We start from the raw sequence: 25,048 nt of genomic DNA on the forward strand, positions 1-25,048 counted from the left end.
ATGGGTGGTCCTACTGAGTGAATCAAACTGCTGTTCTCTGTCATCATCCTTTTCCCTTCCCAACTTTGCGAACAGATTCCAGAGACCAAGGCCATCACACTTTAAGGACTAAGTTCAATCCTTACACTTGGGAAGGTCAGAACTGCATATCAAAATAAGCTGGGCACATAGATAAAGTATATACATACAATCTAAAAATTGCTTTAAATGTTTTCTGTCTACATTTCCCTTAATTCCCAGGAAATCTAATGTATGTATTAGGGAAAGACCAAAGCAGGATATATTCGCAAAGAACTTGTAAACATGTATTAAATTTGTAATGTATAATCACCTTCTTAGTTATCTTTTATTAATCAAGGCTGCCATTTACTGAAACCTACTATGTGTTATGACTATGCCAAGTCTTTCACTCACATTATTATCATGATGACAGCTCATTACAGAAGAAATTACCTACTCTCCACTTGCCTACGACATTGGTAGTTGATGTGAATTAACACAGAGAAACATAAAGCGAAAACCAAAGGATGCAATTGCATGCCTCCTACAAACCAGAAGCAAACTCAGGCTCAGAGAGGATGAGACAGCTGCTCTAGATCACACAGCTGGTTAATACAGGTAATGGGATTTGAACCCAGGTCTGCTGGATTCCACAGATGACGATGTGCCTCTTCTCTGGCCCATGCTGGGCTCTGCCTTGGCATTCGATGCCTGTCTAGGAGATTCTTCATCTCCTAGAAGAGAGGTTTTGAAGGACCCATAAATAGCAGGTCCTAAACTGACTGCCTCTCTTACAGTGTTGTGAGAGGAAAACAGCTGGTCTACCAGCCAGCAAAAACCTTGCTGTGAGAAATGGCGAGAAAGCACGTAGCAGCGGTGCCCACCTCACGCAGAAGGAAGGGTGAACTGGTAGCCCATTTAAGCCACCATCTCCATGGATCACTTACCTACAGAGAATGAGTCTGGCTTCTGCCCATGACCTATCACACTTCTGTGTCCATGTGGCATGTTGGCACAGAATTAGAGCTTTTCCGAATGTGTACAGATTGGATCATGCGCAGCAGAAGTTGTAAGCTCCAGTGTCCCCCAAGCCCAGGCCAGTACAGGAATGAGCAAAATGGCAAGGAAAGGGGCTACAGGGAACTGGTAAACACCTCTCTGATCTGTGGGGCCTACCGACTGAGCTCCAGCAGACTGCTGCAATGCACACATGCAGACCGAAGGCTGCCGACTGCCTGCCTTATGAAGAAACCCCCGAATACTGACATCTCTGAGTTCTCTTGATTCTTAAATGTGGGCAGCTAATTCAGTAAAGAAAAGTGTACCGGATATGGTGAGGACCAAACAAAACCTACTTACGAGCTCTATCTGACTCTTAGATCTCTGCTTGGTGAGCACAGACTGGCATACATACATACATATATTAATAATATAATAACATTTAATAGAGACATATATGTCTCTGTGTACGTGCATATACATACATACATATAATTCAAAATTAAATAGAAGTGATTTGGATTACTTGTTGTTATGAACTGTTCTGCTTATTTTCCTGTGTTATATTATACATTAGCAGTTGACCACAATGAACGTATGTATACAAACTTAAACCAAAATGACATAAAAAGCACCTTGCCCCTAAACCCAAACCCAAACTAGAACATAAATCAGGAAAGAAAGAAGCTCTTTACTTACGGTAAATGACAAAAAAGAAGAAAACAAAGTCCCCTCATCATATCTGGACAATTTTGCAAGCACTCCTTCCAGGATTGTAACGAACTAGCAAAATAGCAAAAAGGGAAAAGAATCATTATTTCAAACTATAATTGCTCATAATAAAGAGCAACATTTCCCAACCTCCCAGGGACCAGCAATGAGCTCTTGCTCATTTTTAAGTTCTATTATTTGGTTCCTGTCTTTGGGGAAAGGAAGAGACTGCCTTTACATAGAAATATTTGACTTATTCGGCTTTCTCTTCATTATTATGTGATTGCAAATATAGAGTGTTACAGAAGTGCAAAGTGACAAAATATTATTGAGTTGCATATAGCATGCGATAATATTAAATGCACTTTTCAAAATCCAAAACTGCGCAAAGCAGTTTTTACGTTACATATTAGCACTACATTTAATCCAATCTATTTTTATTTGTATTTTATCAGTAATTTTGGGGAAACAGAAGTTTAGCACTGGCAAATATAAATGTCTTCCCATTCAGCATTACTTAGTTAAAATTCTATAATTCATGAGGGTGACTGAAATAGCTTTATCTGACTTTTATGTTTTATTATGACTCTCACTGCATGTGAAACGAGGGGAAAGGGGGTTTTCATGATGGCAGAATTCCTTATTACCATTTAACTTTCTGTTTTTAAAAAGCTAACTTTGTCAGGGCTGAAAAACAAAACAAATATTTCCTGCATAACCTACTGCAACATTGGGGGACAAATTTTTATTAGGGTAACATATGCCACTTCATCAATTCATCTTCACCGGGCTCACAATCATCAGAAAATCCTTCAGAGCTGCAGCTGGGGGACATACTATCTTGTTTCCTGAGAAATACAAGCACCCAGTGCAACTTTTTAACGTGTTACATTTTAATGGAAACACAGACATAACAAAGCAATATTCACAATGAAACATTTCACCTGAAGCTGAAGGTTACCTTTGCAACCAAGAGTGTTATCATTTCTTTAACAGTTTCTTCAATTAGTTCGTCTATTTTTGAATGGTATTGATGCTAAAGAACACAGAAAGACAAACATTAGCATGTTTGGGAGGTGCTGGCCCTGCATCCATCGGTGATTTTTAGACAACGCAATTTATAAATAAAACGTGGCCAGCAGACCTATTTTATTTCCATAGTCCCAGAAGCAGCTGTAAGATTCTGACTCCATGTCTTTGATGAAGAAAGATCAGAAGCTCTTAAAAAAAAAAAAAAATGACCAGACACGTCGTTCCTTACCCAAAGCTTCTGCCCGCTTTGATATGTGTAGACACACACATTTACAAATAGGATGCAAGGGTGGCTTAACAAATGGTCTGGCAGTGTGTTGATCTGGGTCTCATAAAGCAAGACACCGCACTGATTTAACACAGAGGATGAAAATGATCTTTAGGAAACTGCTGGGTGATGTGACTTTGGGAATCACAAACTCCAAAGGGAATGTGACCAAGACTGACTGATTTTGCACAAACTGTTCTCAAGTTATCAGATCCTTTGGGTTACCGCCTGAAAGCCGCCCAGTTATATCTCCAGGGGTTGACTCAGTCTAAAGGCAAAGCATCTCTCTAGGAACTCCTGTGGCAGTTACTCAGTTTCTTCATTTGTGGAGAAGCAGACCCAGGTTTATAGGTTCTCCTGAGATTGCTAAGCTTTTCAATTTCTCGTACTGCCACTGTCAATTAAAACTTAAATAGTAATGCAAAAACAAATCCCCACACAAACAAAAATCTGCTGTAAATGCCAGGGAAAAAGGAAAAGCGATTTCAACAGAAGATACTGCATGCCAGCTCCTTGACATTTATTAGATCATTTTAGTATCCATTTGAATTATTCCATATTTCCTTAATAAAAAATAACAATGCAAAATATTGCTATTTGGAAAGGAAAATGCACTTACCCACTCTTTAGCAAACTTTCAGAAGGATGATTAATTAGGAACAGAAAAGAAAAGAAACAGTGCAAATAAAAATCAGGACAAAAGGACACATGAGAAAAATAAAAATTAAACAAAGCATCCAAAAAGTTATGAAAACATACATAAATAATAAGCCAGAGAAATGTGGTTTGATATTCTGATAACTGGCAATTAGGAGCAAAGGGATGTGAATTAGGTAAATTCACTTAAAAGTCATAGGTGAATTCTGATTGCAATTGGAAGACTGAGATAAAGTCCCAGTGCAAAGTTGGTAAGTCATGATGTCTAATATGGCTCAGTTTCCTCATCTGCAAAACAAACAGGTACTACTACTATGACCCAGGACCAATGATAAGGGAGGGAAACTAGTAGGGAATGAGGCAAACTCTGTATGAAGACATTCAGCATTATGAATATGATGATAAAGCCGGGGCTAAGTCCTTTCCTGCCAGTCCTGCTCTCAAGCCCCAAAATCTACTTTGAAGATCATACTGAGGGTCTAGATGTGAAAGCATTTTGTCAACTATAATTGCAATTCAAATATTTGTTCAAGGTCATAAAGGAGAAGACAAAGTGAGGGAGCGATCACCATCAGTCATCTCATTTTAGTTTTTTTATATTTATTGAAGGATAACTGCTTTATCATTTTAGTTTTTCATTTTAGTTGATTAGAGGAAAATAAGAACATGAATGGTCCATGTTGGCTCTACTGGTAGCTTGGTGAAACTGGTAAGTGGCATAAACCTTCAGGTAAATGGAAAAACTATTTGCAGGATTCTGTGTTAGATGCACAAAGAAAGATGTCAGAGCAAAAGAATTTCAGGAGTATTGACGAAGCTCCAAATTCATTTTTAGGTCTTGAGATAAGATCCAGAATCACATGCTTACTTTCCCTCCCCATGTGACTGCCTCACTCTGCTAGATTTTCTTTAGAATTACTATAAATGATTCACCTTTATTCAATTAATTATGAGGTTTAACTCAGGAAAGCTAGCTGCAGGCAAAATAATATAATGTGAAATATTAAATGAGGGGCTTCTAACCAAGCAAAGAACATCACTCGGAACAGGAACTCTCTCTCCAAACACTTGGCTGAAATGGCAAACAAAGCCAACAGCAATTACTCTCCACACTCTAAGAAAGAATCAGGCTTGGGCTTTCCTGGTGCTCCAGTGGTTAAGAATCTCCCTGCCAATGCAGGGGACCAGGGTTTGATCCCTGGTCCAGAAGGATCCCAAATGTCTGTGGAGCCTGCGAGCTGCAACTACTCAGCCTGCACACCTAGAGCCTGTGCTGTGTAACAAGAGAAGCAACTGCAAAGAGAAGTCTGCTCATTGCAACTAGAGAGTAGCCCCCGCCTGCTGCAACTAGAGAAAAGTCCCTGCATGGCAACGAAGACACAGGGCAGTCAAATATAAATAAATAAATCTTTTTTTAAAGGAAGATTCAGGCTGTTGATTGGAAGATTAGCAATGTTATTTTGGCTTCAGAAGTGAGAGAACCTCAAACCTTTTCATTCTCTAAGGTATCCAAGCTAAAGTTTATGGAGACATGGGAGCCTCTTCCTACCTTCAATATTTCCATGCGAAACACAGTCCTGAGCATCCTCCAGGGAGAATCACTGTCTCTCCCTTTCTCTCTTGGTGAATATTGGGATCTCCACGCTTCTACATCTTTCTTTTTTTCCTACTTATAAAAAAAGGCTTCTGCCATGATTATTTTGCTTCTGACTTCCACAGGGAAAACTTGAGCATGTTCATCTCTGCCAGTCTATTTCCTCCTATCCTCAGTGGGGCTAGAATTAAACCTCTTGTGAAAGTAGAAATCATATTCACCAAACAAAGTCATGAAACGATGCTCGGAAACATGATTTAGAAACCCAGAACTGCTATCTGGCAGAATTACTACTACAGTTACTAATTGATTACTACAATGTTTACATGTGTGTATACATTCTCTCTGCTGTGCTGTGCTCAGTTGCTCATGTCTGGCTCTTTCTGTCCTTATGGACTGTAGCCCGTCAGGCTCCTGTGTCCATGGGATTGTCCAGGCAAGAATACTGGAGTGGGTTGCCATTTCCTCCTCCAGGGGATCTTCCTGACCCAGGGATCAAACCTGCGTCTCCTGTACTGACAGGTGGATTCTTTACTGCTGAACCACCAGGGAAGCTCTTATATGTAAACTATAATCTGAATTAAATAAAACCTACTTTGGGAAAGGTTGTAGGGCAGGGTAGTTATCTACTCTGTTAATCATGTAGCAAAGGGTTACGTATTAAAGCAGCCCCCATTGCTAGTCAAGTAATTACAAAAACACATGAATTCCTTTCACCGGATTCTTCTGAGACTTATTTGACTTGCTTTTCTGGAGAAAGAGTGACCAAGGAATGTGCCTTCACTCTGTTCTCTCAGGAGATACATTGCTCCCTGCAGATGAGAAGCTCCATGAAGGCATATAGATACTATTGGGGAATCTTTTAATTACCATCCTATCTAGATAGTATTTCCTTGGTGGCTCAGATGGTAAAGAATCTGCCTGCAATGCAGGAGACCCAGCTTCAATCCCTGGGTGGGGAAAGTCCCCTGGAGAAGGGAATGGCTACTGACTCCAGCATTCTTGCCTGGAGAATCCCATGGACAGAGGAGCCTGGAGGACTACAGTCCATGGCATTGCAAAGAGCTAGATATGACTGAATGACCAACACTAGATAATACTAGATTATCTTGTCACAAAATTTCTTGCAGTCAAAGGAACTACCCAATTCTGCCTGTAACCTCAGTCAGTTCAGTTCAGTCGCTCAGTTGTGTCCAACTCTTTGTGACCCCATGGACTGCAGCACGCCAGGCTTCCCTGTCCATCACCAACTCCCAGAGCCTACTCAAACTCACGTCCATCAAGTCGGTGATGCCATCCAACCATCTCATCCTCTGTCGTCCCCTTCTCCTCCCGCCTTCAATCTTTCCCAGCATCAGGGTCTTTTCAAATGAGTCAGTTCTTCGCATCAGGTGGCCAAAGTACTGGGAGTTTCAGCTTCAGCATCAGTCCTTCCAATGAGTATTCGGGACTGATTTCCTTTAGGATGGACTGTTTGGATCTCCTTACAGTTCAAGGGACTCTCAAGAGTCTTTTCCAACATCACAGTTCAAAAACATCAATTCTTCAGTGCTCAGCTTTCTTTACAGTCCAACTCTCACATCCATACATGACCACTGGAAAAACCATAGCTTTGACTAGATGGACCTTTGCTGGCAAAGTAATGTCTCTGCTTTTTAATATGCTGTCTAGGTTGGTCCCAGCTTTTCTTCCAAGCAGCAAGCATCTTTTAATTTCATGGCTGCAGTCACTATCTGCAGTGATTCTGGAGCCCCCCAAAATCAAGTCTCTCAATATTTCCATTGTTTCCCCATCTACTTGCCATGAAGTGGTGGGACCAGATGCCGTGATCTTAGTTTTCTGAATATTGAGTTTTAAGCCAACTTTTTCACTCTCCTCTTTCACTTTCATCAAGAGGCTCTTTAGTTCGTCTTTGCTTTCTGCCATAAGGGTGGTGTCATCTGCATATCTGAGGTTATTGATATTTTTCCCGGCAATCTTTATTCCAGTCTGTAACCTAATATGGTACAAAAGGGGATCCTGCCTACTTTGGCATTTTTCAATCCTCTCTGTTGGTTTTCTTAGGGATTTCTAAGGGCTTCCCTGGTGGCTCAGCTGGTAAAGAACCTGCCTGCAATGTGAGAGACCTGAGTTAGATCCCTGGGTTGGGAAGATCCCCTGGAGAAGGGAACAGCTACCCACTCCAGTATTCTGGCCTGAAGAATTGGACTGTATCGACCATGGGGTCGCAAAGAGTCAGAAATGACTGAGCCACTTTCACAATAATCATAACAATATTTCTAAGTTATATTCTAGGGCACTAGGTTGTGATGACAGCAAGGGAACCACTGATCTTCATTGGCATGAAAAGTTTGGATAGTTTACTTTTGCTTCTGATGAGCTAAGTTGCAACGAATTCACAATCACTTTGTGAAAATTATTCCACTTGACTTCCTGTGCTGCACATTTTGCCTTGTCATGGAACAGATTGTGTGTATGTTGTCTTTCTGTTAAGACCATCTGACCTTGGAAATGAGACGAAAACACACTAGACCAAGTGAGAAACTATTTAATACACAATTTCCTCTCTATTGGGGCTTCACAAATTTTAATGAAAAAATAAATATTTAAGATGGAAAAGTATGGTTAACAAATGTTTCAACAGCTGCCTTTAAATGAGACTTTATCCCAGTGATGAAATTCAGGAAGTGATCTTAAAATTGGAAAACACTGTATCACCTGGTTGGTATCTAGTCCAAAATACCTTAAGGGAGTTGGAATCTAGGTAGAAACAGGTATAAGTAACTAGATATATGAGTTTACTATCAAAATATTCACAAAATGAAAAGAGAGTGAAGTCTCTCAGTTGTGTCTAACTCTTTGTGAGCCCACTGACTGTAGCCTGCCAGGTTACTCCATCCATGGGATTTTCCAGGCCAGAATATTAGAGTGGGTTGCCATTCCCTTCTCCAGGGGATCTTCCTGACCCAGGGATCAAACCCAGGTCTCCTGCATTGCAGGCAGATTCTTCAGTGTCTGAGCCACCAGGGAAACCCCACAAAATGAAAGCTACATAAAAACATTGGACTTCTTTCCACCCAGTATTGTGATGTCTCCAGCCACCCTTGGCCAATCTCACTTTAACAATTGTTTTACTTTGGAGATGAATATCACCATTCTACAAAGTGAGAAAAATTGAGAGATCACTTGCATGAGACTTCCCAATAAAATTCTGGCCAAGGTCATGGCTACAGAGCAAGATGTGTGAAGGAAGTACATATTTACAATGACGTCTGGCTTCATTCTCACTGTTCTCAGTCATTTGGCATTCTAAGGTCAGAAGAGGCCTCATTTCTCACAAGCTGGTCACTTAGGTGTCTCTGATAGTTATATCAGGGAGAAATGGCATAGAAGGTCACTCCAGCATGGCTTGGGAGAGTGACAGGCCTAGGGTAAGAATCACAGACTAGAATACAGTATTGGATGTGCTCTTAATAAAGATCATTTAGTTCAGTTGTCTGTGCAGTAGTTCCAGGAAACTGTGAAACATTTATAAGTGTCAGTTATTGTTTTCATTAAAAAAAAAAAGAAAAGAAAGCATGTGGACTCATTTAGGGGTAAATACATGAAGTTTTTTCTACCACATAAAATAGAATAATGTCCAGAAAGAAGCAGTCACTGCTGTTTAGCCTTGAAAATGTTACTATTTGGGAATATCCAAGACAACTTTCTAATCTTACATACAGAAATTAGGAAGCTTTATCCCCAATTTTGACAAGCTACATACCTCTCAAATGTGTGTTGCGTACTCTCTCATCTGACAAATGACAGCAAGATTGTCAGCGTAAGTGACTTGCTCAACGTCATGTAGTTTGGTAGCTAATGTGTAGAATTCGTATGATTTAGTTACTAAAGCCATTGGACAATTTATTCAAGAAAACCAAGGCTTTGAGATTAAGCCAATGTCATACTACTCTAGCACAGAACAGATTAGTGGTAAAAATAAGAGACGGTCAACTGTGACAAAACAAACTGGTTATTTCTCATCCTATATCTCCAACCAGGGTCTACAGGTTGGCCTGACAAGGCCCTGAAATTGTACAGTGAAATTTATCAAAGTACGTTTTTTTTTTCTCCTGGAAAATGGCTTCATTCACTTCATTAGATTCTTGGTAGGCTGCCTGACAACCCTTCCCTCCACTCCTTCACCCTACTCCCACTACCCTCTCAACTCCAGTTCAAAAAGAAAAGATCAGCGTGACTAGTTCTGTTTGAAAAGATGGTTCAGCCTTGTGACCAGGTAGGCAGGAGTTCTATGATCAAGGCCATAGCTTAGTCAAACTGAAGAGGGACTGTAAAATTGCCAAGGGTAAAGGAAGGCCAATCCTAGGGATACCACCCTTTCCTACCCTGAATGGTGCCATCCTTGTGAAACTCAGTTAAAATGGACATGCCAAGCAACTATGAGGAGAAACAGATAAAATGGATTTAAACATTTTTCTATTTTAAACAATGTTACCAAGAAAGTAAAAAAATAAAAACCAATCCATAGAAGGTAAGAAAATACCTGTAAATCATATATATGATAATGGTCTCATATCCAAAAGATATAAAGAACTCTCATAATCAAACAACAGATAACAACCCAACTGTGAAAAGGAGCAAGAGATTTGAGCAAATAGACATTTCTTTAAAGAAGACATACAAGTGGTCAATATGCTCATGAAAAGATGGCCAACATCACCACAAATCAAAACTATAATGAGATTCTGTGTCATCCACAGTAGGATGGTGATACCAAAAAAGATGGTTAAGAAGTAGTATTGGCTAAGTTATGGAGAAATAGGATTTCTGGTACATTGCTGACAGGAATGTAAAATGGTGCAGCCACTTTGCACAACAGTTTGATTGTTCCTTACAAGGTAAACACAGAGTTACCGTAAGACCCAGCAATTTCACTCTTAGGTATATATCCAAGAGAAGTGAAACAGAGGTCCACATGAAAATGTGGACAGGAATGTTTGCAGAAGCATTACTCGTAGTAGCTAAAAAACAGAAGCAACTCAAATGTCTATCAACTGACGAAGTGATAAACGAAGTGTGGTATATTCATGTAACAGAATATTATTCAGCTATAAAAAGGAAATATGAATACATGCAATAACAATGTGTGATCTTGAAGACACTTTGCTATGTGAAAGAAACCAGATTTTCAAGGGTTACACATGAGATGCCAGTGATATGAAAAGCTCAGAATAGGCAAATCCTTGGAGACTGTAAGTAGAGGGGTGGTTATCTAGTGTTGGGAAGGGAGAGTTGAGGAATTCCTACTAATGGGTCTGAGTTTCTTTTCAGGGGGATGAAAATGTCCTACAACTGACTGTGGTGATGGCTGCACAATTTTGTGAATATACTAAAAATGACTGAATCGTACTCTTTAAAAGGCTGAATTTTATGGTATGTGAATTATATCTCATAATATAAAAAAGCTCAAAGGGAGAAACATTTAGAAGGGATGGTACTTCGGAGTTTGAATTCAAAGGTATTTTAATGAACTTTAGATATCACTAAGAACAGGTTTTTAAAGTAGACTCTGTGAAGCCTATAAGATTGTTCAGAGTCCCCCAGAGAAGTGTGGGTGGGTAGGTGGCTGGTGGGCAGTGAAGAAGTGCAGAGGTGGAGTGGAATATGGTAGCTTGGACTCTGGGCCCCCTATTTCTTGAATTCCTGCCCCCTCCATTTCATCCAGAACAATTTTATTCATTCCATATGCTGGCCTTCTTGGTGAGGTCTGAAGAATCGACAGCTAAAAACAGCCTTAATGAAACTATCCTTTTACAGATGAGGAGACTGAGGTTTGAAGAAGCCGAGTGACTTGATCAGCTCCAGTTTGCAGCACCGCCCAGGGAAAAGAACCAGGGTATGGATGCCCATCTAACCTAAGCCTTTCTCAGGAGGCTGGCTTGTCACACCTCAGCTCTTCTCCATATCTCTTTTTGGATAGTAAGCCTCCAGACCAGTGGTTTTCACAATGGGGTCTCCAGACCAGCCAGCAGCAGCAGCATCACTAGGAAATTTGTCAAAAATACAAATTCTTGGACCACACCCGAGACCTATCGGAAACTCGAGTGGGGTGAGACCCAACAATCTGGGTTTTAAAAAGACTCTGGATGAGTCTGATAGGCACTGAAACTGGATACCTACTGCTCCAGATAGTTCTCATGCAGTGAATAGAGCCAGCAAAGAGAACGACTGGCACCTTGCATTTGAGCGTAGTGCTCAGAACACAGGCCCCCGGGGCAAGGTACCCTACAAGAAAATCCATCAGGAGCAGCAGCTAACAAGGATGGCTGAGGAAGCTGACTTGGAGGGGAAAGAAGGTTAGAGACAGTCTTGCCAGGAAGAGAATACCACCAACCCACATTTAAAAATGGAAGGTGCTGAAAGAGAAAATAAATAACGAATAAGGAGCAAATATAATTTAGTAAAAATTCTGAGCATATAAGGCTGGTATCGAAAGATCTGATTTAGGAGCAATTTATGCCAATTGGCAACAACATGAGAGTTGCCAGAAATGTTTCTGAATTAATTCTAAATTGGTATATGAATATCTAGCTGGCTTAAGGCCATCAGAGAAAAATGATCGTGATAGTCTTTAATCAAGCCCAAGTTGCTGTTTCTTTCTCCTTTACATTTTAAATACCACTTTGGGATTGGAAACTTAGCAAAGGACTAAACTTTTGGTCAGGGAAGATTCACAATCCACTCAGTCTAAGGAAAATGAAAAGCCTGGGATTTCTTGGAAGTTCAAAGCCTGCTGGCTGGGGACTGGGTGGCAGGGTAAGCTACTGCTATACATCCTGGAGGCTGTGTGATGCTAAGAAGAGCTCTCTCCTGCTGCCCAGATGCTCAGGTAATGAAATGCATTTCCCATGTGAAAATTACTTGCATTCTGTCAAACACACCTGCTGGAGATGCCAGCCCAACAGATAAGGTCATCAAGCTTGATCTGACTTAAAGGAACTTTATGGCCACCCCAAGCCCAGCCGAGAATCACTTCCAAGTAACTGGCATAGTCATCAGCACATGCCTTAGAAATTTACTTAACGAACAGACAGCAAACATTCATTTGTGGCTTGATCCATGTTAGAGTGTATTTCTGAAACTAGCAGGCTAGAGTAGATGGAAGGAATTTGTGAAGTTTTCTTCTACATGATCAATGGTGGAGGGGATGAAATCTGTATTTTTTTTTTTTTTTACCTCTTGGCCCATTTCCATGCTGCAAAGTTTTGTTGATTGAGCTTTGGCATCAACCATAACATTAAACATGGTGCATATTGACTGTGGGACTCGGAAATCTGTTGATCGACTGGTTTTTTGCAGCTTAACTTCAAATGCAATCCTGGTTCTATTAAAACAAAGTAGGAAAAGACCGATTCAGCATTCAGATGGCAGCAGGTGGAGGAGACATTTTCTGAGAGGTCAGTGAAAAAGAAAATTGAAGGCTGTAATCAGTTTCAATCGACAATGACTTCACATGTGTTCTTTTAAAAATGACTTTCCCAGCTAAGGAAGCCTATTCACAGAGACAGCCACGTAAACCCTTCCTTTCTCTGCACCACATGGAACACCTGTAGCTCGGCGTATTTCTGTCTATAGTTTACATGCTATGGAGAACCCTAATTGCAGAAGAATGAATGAATGAACAAAAACTCAATTACAGCATTATAGCATATATAAGTTCGCTCACATTTGCAGCTGACTACGTTGAAATACTTCATTACAAAACAACCACCCCCACCCCCTAAAGCAGTTTCTAATGTTAAAAAATCTCATGGTGGGAAATATCTTAAATGACATTATTTTTTCCCTCTATCTGGTTGTGAAAGAGAGAGATATAAAAAAAAAATTCAACAAGTTTATTATATTGCTCTAAAGACTAAAAATATAGGATGGTTACCTTTGGGGAGGAGACTGAAATTAGGAGGAGTGGTCCTGGAGAGTGCTTCTACTATGGTTTTTTTTTTGGCTGTTTCTGGGTTTTTGCAATGTTAAAGTATTGCTTTGCAATAAGATTATATTATTTTTACAAGTAAAAGCATCATAATGTACTTACCATTTTAAGAAGTATACAACGGTGGAAACTTAAAGTGACTTGATTTTGAAATTATGATCCCATCAATGTGCTAACTGCTCACAGGAAAAACCTAGTCTGACATGAGCAGGTGGTAATACAGGGCGGAGATGTAATCCTTGATATCAGCATTGTAAAGGGGGCCAGTTAAGATTTTAAGAGGTTTCAGAGAAGTGGGTCAATGTCATGACATGTCTCTAAAAAAAAAGCACCTGGTTAGTAAGTGGCTTTAATAATGCTCCTTCTGTCTGGTGCATCTTTTGAGCATTGTTCACGGTCAGGTTCTGGAGATCACGCAGCCACCAGGACAGCACTACTTTAAGAGGTATTTGTAGCAGTTTTCTAACAGTGCATAGGGAGGACCACACAGCTAGTTAGCTCAGGAAAGGATGCCAGCTTGCTAACACACCCTGGGTGCATGCAGGGAAGCCAAGTATAATTTCTAAGGTTGGAAGCCCAGTTCTTAAGAAAAAAAAAAAAAAAGAACTAAAAGGAAAAAAAAACCCTTAAAACACTCCTATATATTATATGATCATGTTAAAGATAAATGTATCTTGGCTCCCAAAGACTCGGTGCACTGAAGCTTTCTAATCATGATGATCATTTTAAGCTACGTTGAAAATACATTGCTTTCTGGTTTTGTGAAAAGGGGGCCTGATGCGGACTGACTTGGATAGGTCCCTGCGCTGATCTTCTGAGGTTTGTGTGCCAGTTCCGGCCCCAATTTGAGAAATGGAAATGCTAAATCACTCCCTTACAATGAAGTAATCGTCTTCTGTTTTCACAGGAGAGCTGTTCATAGCCCTTGGTGTGTGTGGCTATGAAAAAAGGAAGCTGAATGCAAAATTAATATGACTGAGAGGGCTCCATGGGATGGAAAAACCAAGGTCAGTTACTACACTGCCTCTCAGAGGGTGGTTAGGGTGCCTTATTTTGTGTGGATCTCACATAAAGGAGACCAGAAGCTCCATCAAATGTATGATTTCGACTGCTGAGAAACTTTGAAATGAATGCCTGATTGACTTTCAGGCACTGAGCATTTACACCTATGTAGTAACGTTCTTGTCCTTCTAGAACAAGACCCTTTTATTCTTTCCCAAAGAGGAAAGCTAACGGTCTAGGCTCTACTCATGTACGTTCTATGTCTTACAACATCCAAGGACTTCTTCAATTTTTAACTGCTGAATCTGGGGGTCTGGGGATGGTATTTGCCGCTATGCTTGCTCTGATCTGCTTTTGTTGGGGCCTCAATTGAAAGGGACATCGGGAAATTTATGTGTCCAGTTTAGGTGTACATGTGAAGCTGACCAACTTCTGTTCACAAAAGGTTACCTAACAGCTGCTATGTGTCAGGCATGAGGAGGGGACCTGAGGAAGGTTAGGAGCTCAGAATGAACAAGATACACTTCCTGCTTTTCAGCAGCCCACAGTCTTGGTGGTGGATGAACCGTAAAGATGTGTGATAAGGGGAATTCCCTGGCAGCCCAGTGGTTAGGACTCCGAACTTTCACAGCAGAGGGCGTGGCAGGTTCAATCCCTGGTTGGGGAACTAAGATCCCGCTAGCCAAGCCATGTGGTGAGGGAGGAAATAGAGTCACTATCTACCTTTTACATCCCTGTGTCTTCCCTTTTCCCTACAGCATCTCGGTATTTCTTACTCCATACTCAGAAGTCTGGCTTCTCAGAAAAGGGCAAACAACTCTTTGTGTACAATTGTGTGAAGAGACCAGAAGCTAGTAAGGCTTCATTCTAGTGCACTGTAGCCAATGTGTAGCTAGAATTGTGCATCTAGTTGTAGATCAAAGGAGAACTTTTCAGCACAGGGAGACTGCCCTGCAAGGATTTTTTGGTGGGTGGTATGGCTTTAGGGAAAGATTTGCTTTTCCTAAAAATGACCATGTAGGAAGTGGGGGGAATCAAAACCTTAAGGAAAGATTTTGACCACTGGTTTGAGAAATAGGCTTGTCTTTGGTTCTACGATTGGGAAGAAAAGAGTAAAACACAAAACCTGAGTCCCTAGGACTTTAAGCTCTTAGAAGTGCCATCAGACAGACACCTGCCCAGAGTCCTCGGTGCACACAGCCCCTTTCCCAATTCCTGCTGTGATGCTCCCCAACCTGGGATTGTGCTGTTCTTTTGCCTTTTTGGCTTCCAGTTCTGATGCTATTCCTTCTCGTCTATTCTTGCAAGATATAAGATACCAGATTCAGATCACTCACAGCCAAACCCAGCCCCCATCACACACAACTGATCCATCAACTCAACTACACAACATCTGGAGATCCAGAGGAGTCTGTGGTGTCTGGGAGACGGGGGGTTTTTGTGAGCGAGGAAAGATAATGAAACAGTTATGGACTGGAAAAGGAACTTGGATGTGTGTCTGGAGATAGACAGGGTGATGATAATGATGTCAAACCAGACAAATCTCCTCTTTCTCTCTGATATTCAGATATAGACACTCCATGAGGGAAGGGATACGATCTCCCACCCTTCTTGGAGTGCCAAGAACTCAGCACTGGGCCTGGCAGACAGGAGGAGCCCAAACAGTTTTTGTTTCCAGTCCTCATTTTCTTATTTCTCTGGAAAGTCTACCTAGAAAGGACAAATGCAGCATCCCCACCTCAATCCCACATGCCATGGTGACAAAATGGGCAATGTGTAGGAAACCAGAGCGCACAAGTAATGTCTCATGCCTCTTTGTTGCTATCTAGTCAGATTGTGGGCAAGATAACTCATGGTCAGCATGTGGTATGTGCTCACAAAACGAACGGTGCTGTGGAGGGCTTGTCCACATCACTGGAGAGTCAAGAGATGCCTGCTCCCTGTGCTTAAAAGAGTGGATTAGTAGGTTCTCCTCTTTGTTTTCAGCCAGCTGTCCACTCACACATACACTCATACATTTAACAACTACATATTAACATTTTGCGCCAGACACTTATGGGTATTAAGGATACAGAGACAAGAAGGACCCTTTCCTCACAGAGCTGAATGAAAACATGGGCAGCCTTAGTTTGTGCCCCCTTTTGTTGGGTTTGGCAAGATGTGGTAAGGTGAACAGAAGCTGCAGTGTGGTCACCACTCCAGGTGACTATGACAAGCAGTCACCTTCTCCCAGACACTCCAAATGACGGCTGACTCAGAGCAGCCACCCAGCCCTTTCTGAGTCAGTGCACAGCGGGGAAGGTGTGCAGAACCTGTCCAGCCACCTGTGCTCACCTTTTGACACAAGATTCGATCATGTCACTTGCCATCAGCTTCAGCCGTTGTTCCAGGTGCTTTCCAAACTCTTCTTCGGGCCAGTGCAAGTCCCGAATGAAGGTCTGCAGGGCATCGAGTTTCCAGAATAGATCTTCTGAAGTGCCTGATCCATTACTGGCAGGATAAAAATGAGAAAACAAGTGTCACCCACTGGCCGAGGGTTCTGCAAAAGCTGACACAGAACAAGGGGGGCGACCAGAAGGCTTAAGGCAAACAGTGGCTTCCACATACAAAACGACGAGTGTTGGCGGTGGAGGTGGGGGCAATCTCCACTAGCAGATTAGAGTTTTACCATACATGACTTAGCAGGCTTTGTTCGGCCAATTATTCCAGACCAGTGAGAAGTCTGAGGACGTGTTGCCCCATCACTCGAACAATGTATGGTAAAAATCAGCCTTCTTTTAATAACCACATTAACATATGTGATGATTCAGATGAAGGCCACGAACCAGGGGGAGAAGTAGGTCTCAACGGATAATAACTACATGGCAACATGCAGTTATTAGAATTCAGGGTTTCATGCATTTCCCCAGCTCCCCTCCAGAGCGGAGGCCTCTTGGAGACTGCACAAGACTTTCAGTTGTAAAAGGACAGTGCTAACAAAGTGGTGAGCGAGGACCCACTTTCTCCCTTGAAGAGCTGGAAAGAAATTAGGGTGACTCAAACCAAGCCGAGTACACCTGGATGCCTTGAATCCGAGATTCTTGCTCAGTTTGGTTATTATTCCAATTTTCATAGACCAGCCCATTGCATGACAGCCCCAGGACAGGGTGGGTTGTGGGGGGAGGTGAGTGGACAAGGAATATTTGCAAAGCTTTAGGGCACAAAACCCGAGCTCCTGTACTGTTGCACCATCTTACCCAGTCCTCTGTACAGATGGAGAAACTGGTCTCGATTCCTTTCTGTACAATGACGTTTAAGAAACATCTACCTGGGGCAGCGACGGAAAGCCTGTGTATGGAAACTGCTCCACCTCCCACCCTCTCAACCTTCTCTGGCTGGCTTCCTCTTTTAAAACAATTCCATTGGGAGCTCTAAAGGGTGGCCACCCCCCACCCCCTTCCTCGCATACCACTAATGCTAACACGGCAATTTATAAAATGTCCAACATACCATGCATTACCACTTGTTCTGACATCGTCTATAGAAACAGATGAGAGTGGGTGTTTCTATTGTGACAGATGCCAGCTGCATTGAATTAATGCTTCAGAGAGAGAAATATAGCTAGTGCATAAGTGCATACACAGCTACTGCGGGGGGGTGGGGGTGGGGTCGGGGGGCAGACTCCCAACATGCCGGGAGGGAGCCCACGGCCTGCACCAACAGGATCACGTTTTCAAGGACAGACCAGTCTGAGGTCAGTACGTAGATGTATCTGACACGGAGGAGCAGGTAACATGGAAACACGTCCTTAAAATGAAAGGTGGCAAAGGAGGAAACTGAAATCATGAAAAGATATAGAATCAGGCATTTCCTGGTGGGTGACTGAGAATCTACACCTTCTTTCAAGATACTGTGGTAGGCACTGTTCAAAAGTGGGGGAATGCATCGTCAAAGTTTGGCCTTCCCCCTATCCTGTCCTAGGCTTGGGAAAAAGAAACCCCAACTTTGTCTAATCTAAACCCCGTTTTGGAACTGCATGGTTGTATGTTTTAAATCATTAAGTACATATGAATGCAATAATTGGTATTTATTACAACAACATTTTGACACCCATCTGGTTTCAGAGTTTCAAAAAATTCTTCTAGGGTTTTTTTTTCTTTTTTCTTTGAAGAGCTTATTATTAAGTTTTGACATGAGGAAAAGAATATTTTCTTTTTATTTTTAAGATAAACTGTTAATGTTAAGGCAATAGCACCAAGATTATTTTGATTGCTGAGCAGTTACCAAAATGTGTTCCCACTCATGCCTTAATTAATTGAACGGAGACCATTATCTGCTTTATTACAATGTCTTGATTCATATCTTTTCAAAAACATGTCACAGAGCATGCACAGAAAGAGGTAAGGGAAGCTTTCAGATATTTATTTTTAAATTTTTAACAGATACTACCTAATCTAACTTTTCATATAGTCATCTTAGCATGAATATGATTTATGGTTTTTTTTTTAAGTTTTTTTTTTTTTCCCTCCCGTATACAAATTTTGGAGGTTTTAATTTGTCTTCAAAAGAAAATCAGACACATTGACCAGATGATTTCTTTGTGAACTTGTGAGCAAATATACGAGTTTTAAAAAAATGTTAGGTGGCTTTGGAGAAGCCAAGTAGAGCAATCATTCTAAAGTTCTGTTCTCTACCTGGATTACTGCAGAAATAAAAACATGGAAGGCCATCTTGATGAATGCGATTCTGAGATTTCAAAACATCACTGCCAGTTTCAGATCATTTTTTATTCCTTTGATAATAACACTTCCCTTTGAAAATATGCCAATTTATTCTTTCAAGAAAAAGCTGATCTGGGCTATAATTAGCTGTGGTCTAAGACAAGGATCAAAGGAGGGTGTAGGATCACTAAACCTTCTTTCACTTATTAAATCATGCATGTGGTTCTAATTTAATTTTCCTGAGGGAGGATTTTGGGGTGCTGGATCTTCTTCTTGCTTAGGAAAGAGGGAGAGAAGATTCATTTCCTAGGCTAGAAGAAATGACTTCTCAACCTCCACCCTTCAAACTACTGGCTTTAAAGGGGTGACCTGACCTCCATGGAAAAAGCCCGTAAATTGCTGGCATTTGAATGAATACAGAGAAAGGCCCTAGCTACACTGAAACCACAGATGATATGCCCATCCCCAATTTAATGGCACTGCATTCTCAGATTCAGAGATCTTCTTGCTACCTAGATCTCAATGCTCCAAATTGTATTATGACCTTGGAACGTCCTTTACATAACATTTACATTACTAAGGCTTGATCCATTCAGAGATTTTTGTTTAGCCCAGAACATACTGTTACTATATTCTGCCATTTGCTGACACCAGAAATATGCTTTATGGTTTAAACATCATCTAGGAATTTTTTATTAACAAAAAAAAACCGAAACCAGCTTCTAGATAGGTGTGCTTTTCTCTCTGATTTGGATCAAGCCAGATGACTGGCCAGCCCAGCAAAGATGTTTCCTGGACTATTTTTGGGTGATTAATTTCTAAAGTCATGTCACCTGGATTAGGAAAAAAACAACAACAAAAAAAGCAAAACATGGGAAGAAGCCTTTTGCAAAGGAATTCAGGAAGTGAAACACAGTTCTCAAACATTCAGTGGGCGTAAGACAAATTGTTAGTGCGGTATATATAGCCAACGTCTTACAAACACACTGCATGCCAGAAATAAACAATATTGTCTCTGTATGATCAGCAAAATATGTCTAATTATCCATCTCCATCTCTGTTATATAGGATGTATAGAAATAAACAATACATATCCATGCCAAGATCACTTAAATTAAATGAGATCTAATGTGAACTGAATACACACTCAGCATCATATATAGCAGCCATCCATGACGGTGCCGAAAAAGTAGGCATTTGTGGGATGCCTAGAGGGATGTTAACTGGTAGATTTGGTACTTTGGGAAGGTTCACATTGGGTAGGTTCACATTGGGTAGATTACTGGTTAAACTCCTGTGGAAGAAACAGACAGAAAGAAAAAATACCATCACAGTGACAATGCAGATGTGGCAGAAGCACGCGACAGTTGTAAATAAACTGGCTAAGTCCACAGAAAGACAACGGCGGAAACGTAAGCGACACATTTCAGAAAGCAGCTTACGGATGGGAGCTGTGGTGTGGCTCAGTTGTTCAGAGAGAAATGATAAAAATTAATGGGAAAAAAATTAACCACAGAGAGACTGAAAAGTGTGGACACTCATGGACACCTTTATACAGTGATGTTACACATGTTATTTCAATGCCTGTGTGAGGGGCCTTTCCGTTCCCAGAGCCACTGCTGGGAGGGTCTGGACCTGTCTCAGACAAAAAACTTTAAGTTGATGGGATTCTTGGCATTGCTGTGGCGAGGGCTGTAGTGAAGTAGCTGGGACTGATAGAAAGGGTAGAACACTCGGATTTTTTCACTCTTGTTTATGAGTTATTTTTGATGGAGGCACATTTCTTAAGTCAGAGAGTAGATACAAGTTGGAGCAGGAAATTCACCCACTTGAACCCAGACATAATGATAGTGGACAAAACCTGAATTCTTTCCAACCCCCTACTTCTGAAGACGGTGTTTGTGCAATGGGGCATCAGGGCTGATGGCAAAGATAAAGGAATTGTGTCAACAAGAATGATTAGATTTGTATAATTTTATAGAACACTTAAAGAAAATGGAGACCTCCCCTCCCAAACTAAGTCTAATTAATGTGGAGAAATGCTTACACTCAAAAAAGGGAAAAAAAATTCCAAATTCAGCTCTTACAGTAAATTCTTTGACCACAAGAGGATTTAAAATGTGGTCTCCTGTTATAAGTAATTACTTCTGAAAGTGAGACAGAGACTGGAGGAAAGGATGACAGGGCCTTGTAGGGGGCTGGGGATATTCTGTTTCTTGATTTGTGTGACTGTCATTTGAATATTAATCAAGTTTTATATTTTCTGTAAAAGGTCAAAATTCAAGTTAAAAAGTAATAAACAATTAAAAATTGTGACCTTGTATCAGGTTTTCTTTTTAAGCAAAGATTGATCAACTGAGGTAATGAAAGAGAGATGGATGGCTTTATGAGTAAAGAAAGGAAGTAAAACAACGAAAACTCCAAAGCGAATCAACCACATCTCTTTGGAGGGACTGTGTCATATACTGCTCAACCAGCTGGCATCGTGCGATTCTGTAGTGGCATTTCAAGGGTGTTCCATCCAGCCAAAGTCACTGGCACAGTGGAGCCCAGCCTAACTTTGCATCTGAGAGGAGCCTTCCTGTTTAAGTGGAGTTGACAGCATTTTGGCAAAGAAGTTGAGGTTTTCTTTTTGGATCTTGCAGAAGAAGAGCAAGTTTTGCCAAAGCAGCTCTGCCCCGGGCAAGCTGTATTTGACTAACACAGCTCTTGCAAAGGCTGGAGCTGCCTCTGGGCTTGCTGAGCGGGGTAAGTCTCCTGATAGGTTTGAAATTTTGGACCCCTGAGATAATCTGGACATCTGTCTCCCTCTAGAAATGAGCTGGCGTTTCATAATGGGAATAGAGCCCTGGATGGTAGATGGAGGAACCTAGGATGCAGAATTGCCAGCCCGGCATCCTCTTCCTTAAGGGAAACAGGTGTCTCAAAGGTTTGTCCTTAACACTTGACATTTGGGGAAAGACAATTACACTTCTCTGCTTGGGACGAAGGGGTGCTCTCGTGGGAATGATCAAGAGCTTAGCTAAAGCTATTAAGTAGAAGGAAAATGGAACTCTGACCTCCATGTTTCTCTGTCTAACTGGGGAATCTGCCTTTGAATTCAGTCCCTGGTGGTTCTCATTCTTAAACACTGCTATGCAATAAACCCGTTGGCGATTTCCACTGAGACATGTGTAAGCCTATATAAGCAAATGTGATCATTAAATGATACACACACTGAATATTGATCAAGGAATTAGAAGATCTTTCGAGATGGCAGCCTGGAAAGTTAAAATGTCAATTCTGAGCAAATTAAAAGTAGCTAGGAATGAATAACATACAAATATATGCAACAGCAACTCAATTTAAACATATTAGTGGAGGGTGGGCACACAAATTAGAAATGAGCTTTGTTTTAAACATGAAAAAATTTAAAATACTTAGATTAATCAAAACATATTGTATTGGCAAAATATGACATTTGGCCAGACTGCTGTACTGGACTCATAGAAACATTCTCGTTCTGTGACATATCCTTGGGATATAGTTTTAAAAGGCTGAAGAAACATGCTTGACATTTCTGATTTTAGCAAAATAACATAGTGTATTACTAATGTTATTGATAATTCATTTGGATATTAATCATCTAAGAGTCAATTTCAAGCATTATATGTGACTCATATATATGTGAAAGGGGGAATTTTCCTATAGCACTCAGGTCTACAGGCTCCTGCAGTGGCTGACGGATATGACAAATTATTACTTTAGAGGCTTGTTCAGCAACTACATAGAAACAAGTCCAGCATACTTCTCTGTAAAAATCATAATTGGGTATCTCTGGATAGTGTAAGAAGTGTAGATTGCAATCATAACAACAGATACATGTTAAAATTTGCTATTGTAACAACATATACATGTTAAAAATTAAGACTCATTCATTTTGGGGACTGCTGAATGAGTTTGGGGACCTTTTTCAGGGTAGCTCCCATTCATGTCAAAGGACTCATCCCTGGAGCACTAGATTAAAATACTCTTAGTTGCTCTCTCACAAAAGGATGAAAATTACAAATGTGTGCACATCTCATCATTTCTATGGATGATAGAGTCATTCCTTACTTCTAGGATTAATTTGGGGGCTTTCCTGGTGGCTCAGATGGTAAAGAATCTGTCTGCAATGCAGGAGGCCTGGGTTCGATTCCTGGGTCGAGAAGATCCCCTGGAAAAGGGCATGGCAACACACTCCAGTATTCTTGCCTGGGGAATTCCATGGACAGAGGAGCCTGGTGGGTTAGAGCCCATGGGATCACAAAGAGTTGGACACAACTGAGTGACTAGCATGCTTATGTCCTGGGCAGAGAGGGTATCGTTGGGTCTTCTCTCAAAGTCTTCTGCTTTAGATTTCTGGATGGGGTTAGATTTAAGACACAGAAAGCCTTCCATTGTATGAACCCTTTGCTGCATGGATACATACAGCAAGATATACTATATACATAGTATGTCTTGTCTTGTCTGTGTGCTCTGAACACTAAAACTTCTCTCCCGGTGTACCCTTAGGTCTAATCCCTACTTTGGTCCATAGGGCACTCTTTGGTATCTTTCTAGAGTTTAGAGGGGGTGTTTCTCAACTTTTTGTTTACTATCACTACCAGCCTTCCCCACAAAAGTCATTTTTTGTGTGTGCATGTTGCTCAGACCCAACCAGATTGAAACGTCCATTCAGGAGAATGTATCTCTTTTTTTCAGTTTATTTTCCCCATAGTTCTCCTGTGGTACTCTTAACAGTTTTCAGCCTGTAAGGGTTTCTTAATAAATATCAGCTAATCAATACCTGGTTACTGAACACCTGCCCTAGGTCCTGTCTGAGGGGTTAGGGAGGCACTGCTGATTAAATGTGCATATGGAATGAATACGGAAAATCAGATTTTCTAGAATGTCACTGTTAGAAAGTCTTGGATATTCCAAGTTTCTGTTTTACAAAGGAGGACACTGAGGATCGAGAAGGTCATTGGATTTGCCCAAGGTCACTTAGCAAGTTATTAGCAGAGTTAAAGAGTTCTGCCTCTTAGTCTAAGATTTGTCTCTTTCATACTAGGACACCTGCATATTGCTATGGTATCTTTGGTCTGACATTTTATTATTATTAAGATATTGACATCGTTAGTAATCTGGGAAAAGACATTATTTTAATACTTCTCACATGTCTATCTCAGGCAGAGAGAGAGAGAGTGCATTTTGAGAAATGAGAAACCCAGTTTTTCTAGTGTGCATGTATCAAGAAGCAGTGTTTAGTTCTACAATTCAGAATCACCGTGACCTGAAAGGGGCAACTGTGAAGTGTGGATTCCTTGTGCTAGGAAGTGAGACTGGAAATGATCTGTCAGCGAAAGAGCCGCAGAGGGCTTTCTGCAAGCTTTAGATTAGACGCTTTCTAAGTTTTCTTCCACATAGGTCAGGATGTCACGACTAGCAACAAACCAACTCTTAAAAGCTGGTAGAAAGAGGTCCATCTGCGAGGACCAGAAGCTCATACTCCAGGGCCACTGGAAGAGTTCTGAACAACCTGCCCAGCTGTGGGTGGCAGCCCTAAGATGTGTCCTGATGGAAACCTCTGAGAGGGCCATGGGCTCCAGCCAGGCTTGCCCTCGAGAGGTTGACTGACTTCAGCTGTGGTGAGAAGCTACGGGATGACATTCTCCACCAAAGCCTGGAGATTCAAATCACGACCACTATCTGGTCAATGGACATGGAGATGCAGCTCCTTTTCTCTTCTTCCAGAGATGGAAGCTCACCTTTTTAGAGAAAGGCAGCAACAAGGACCCAGTCATTTCACCCTTTCTATCAAATGACTTTAGTTGTATGAAAGCCAAATAATGATGCTTTCTTTTCTTTTACAGGACCATATTTTGAAGGAAGAAAAATCTGAAGGATAAAGAATATTTATACTCCTTTCTTAGGAACTTTGTTATATTGGTAGCATTTCCTTGTCAGAGTTCTGTTTTGCTTTAACATTTTAAATATTTTGTTAATTATTGAACAACGTGGGGCTTTAGAGGCACTGACTCCTGTGCAGTTAAAAATTCACATATACGTTTATACTTAGCCCTTGTACCCAT

General features: G+C 41.1%; 1 protein-coding gene across 24 annotated transcripts in view; it reads right to left on the minus strand.

Moving 5' to 3' along the window:
* The window catches only part of CADPS (calcium dependent secretion activator), a 473,124-nt gene that overhangs the window by 65,299 nt on the left and 382,777 nt on the right, over positions 1-25,048 (minus strand). For 17 of the 24 annotated variants that reach the window (XM_040246540.1, XM_040246563.1, XM_040246549.1 and 14 more), the window contains 5 exons: positions 20,104-20,250; positions 16,591-16,746; positions 12,501-12,648; positions 2,672-2,746; positions 1,699-1,782 (listed from right to left, as the gene is read on the minus strand). In XM_040246540.1, coding sequence (XP_040102474.1) covers positions 1,699-1,782; positions 2,672-2,746; positions 12,501-12,648; positions 16,591-16,746; positions 20,104-20,250 — 610 coding nt within the window. The remainder of the gene's footprint in view (positions 1-1,698; positions 1,783-2,671; positions 2,747-12,500; positions 12,649-16,590; positions 16,747-20,103; positions 20,251-25,048) is intronic. The other 7 variants (XM_040246548.1, XM_040246561.1, XM_040246560.1 and 4 more) reach the window with 1 other exon arrangement.

The sequence above is a fragment of the Oryx dammah genome, unplaced genomic scaffold, assembly GCF_014754425.2.
Source record: "Oryx dammah isolate SB20612 unplaced genomic scaffold, SCBI_Odam_1.1 HiC_scaffold_9, whole genome shotgun sequence".
NCBI lineage: Eukaryota > Metazoa > Chordata > Mammalia > Artiodactyla > Bovidae > Oryx > Oryx dammah.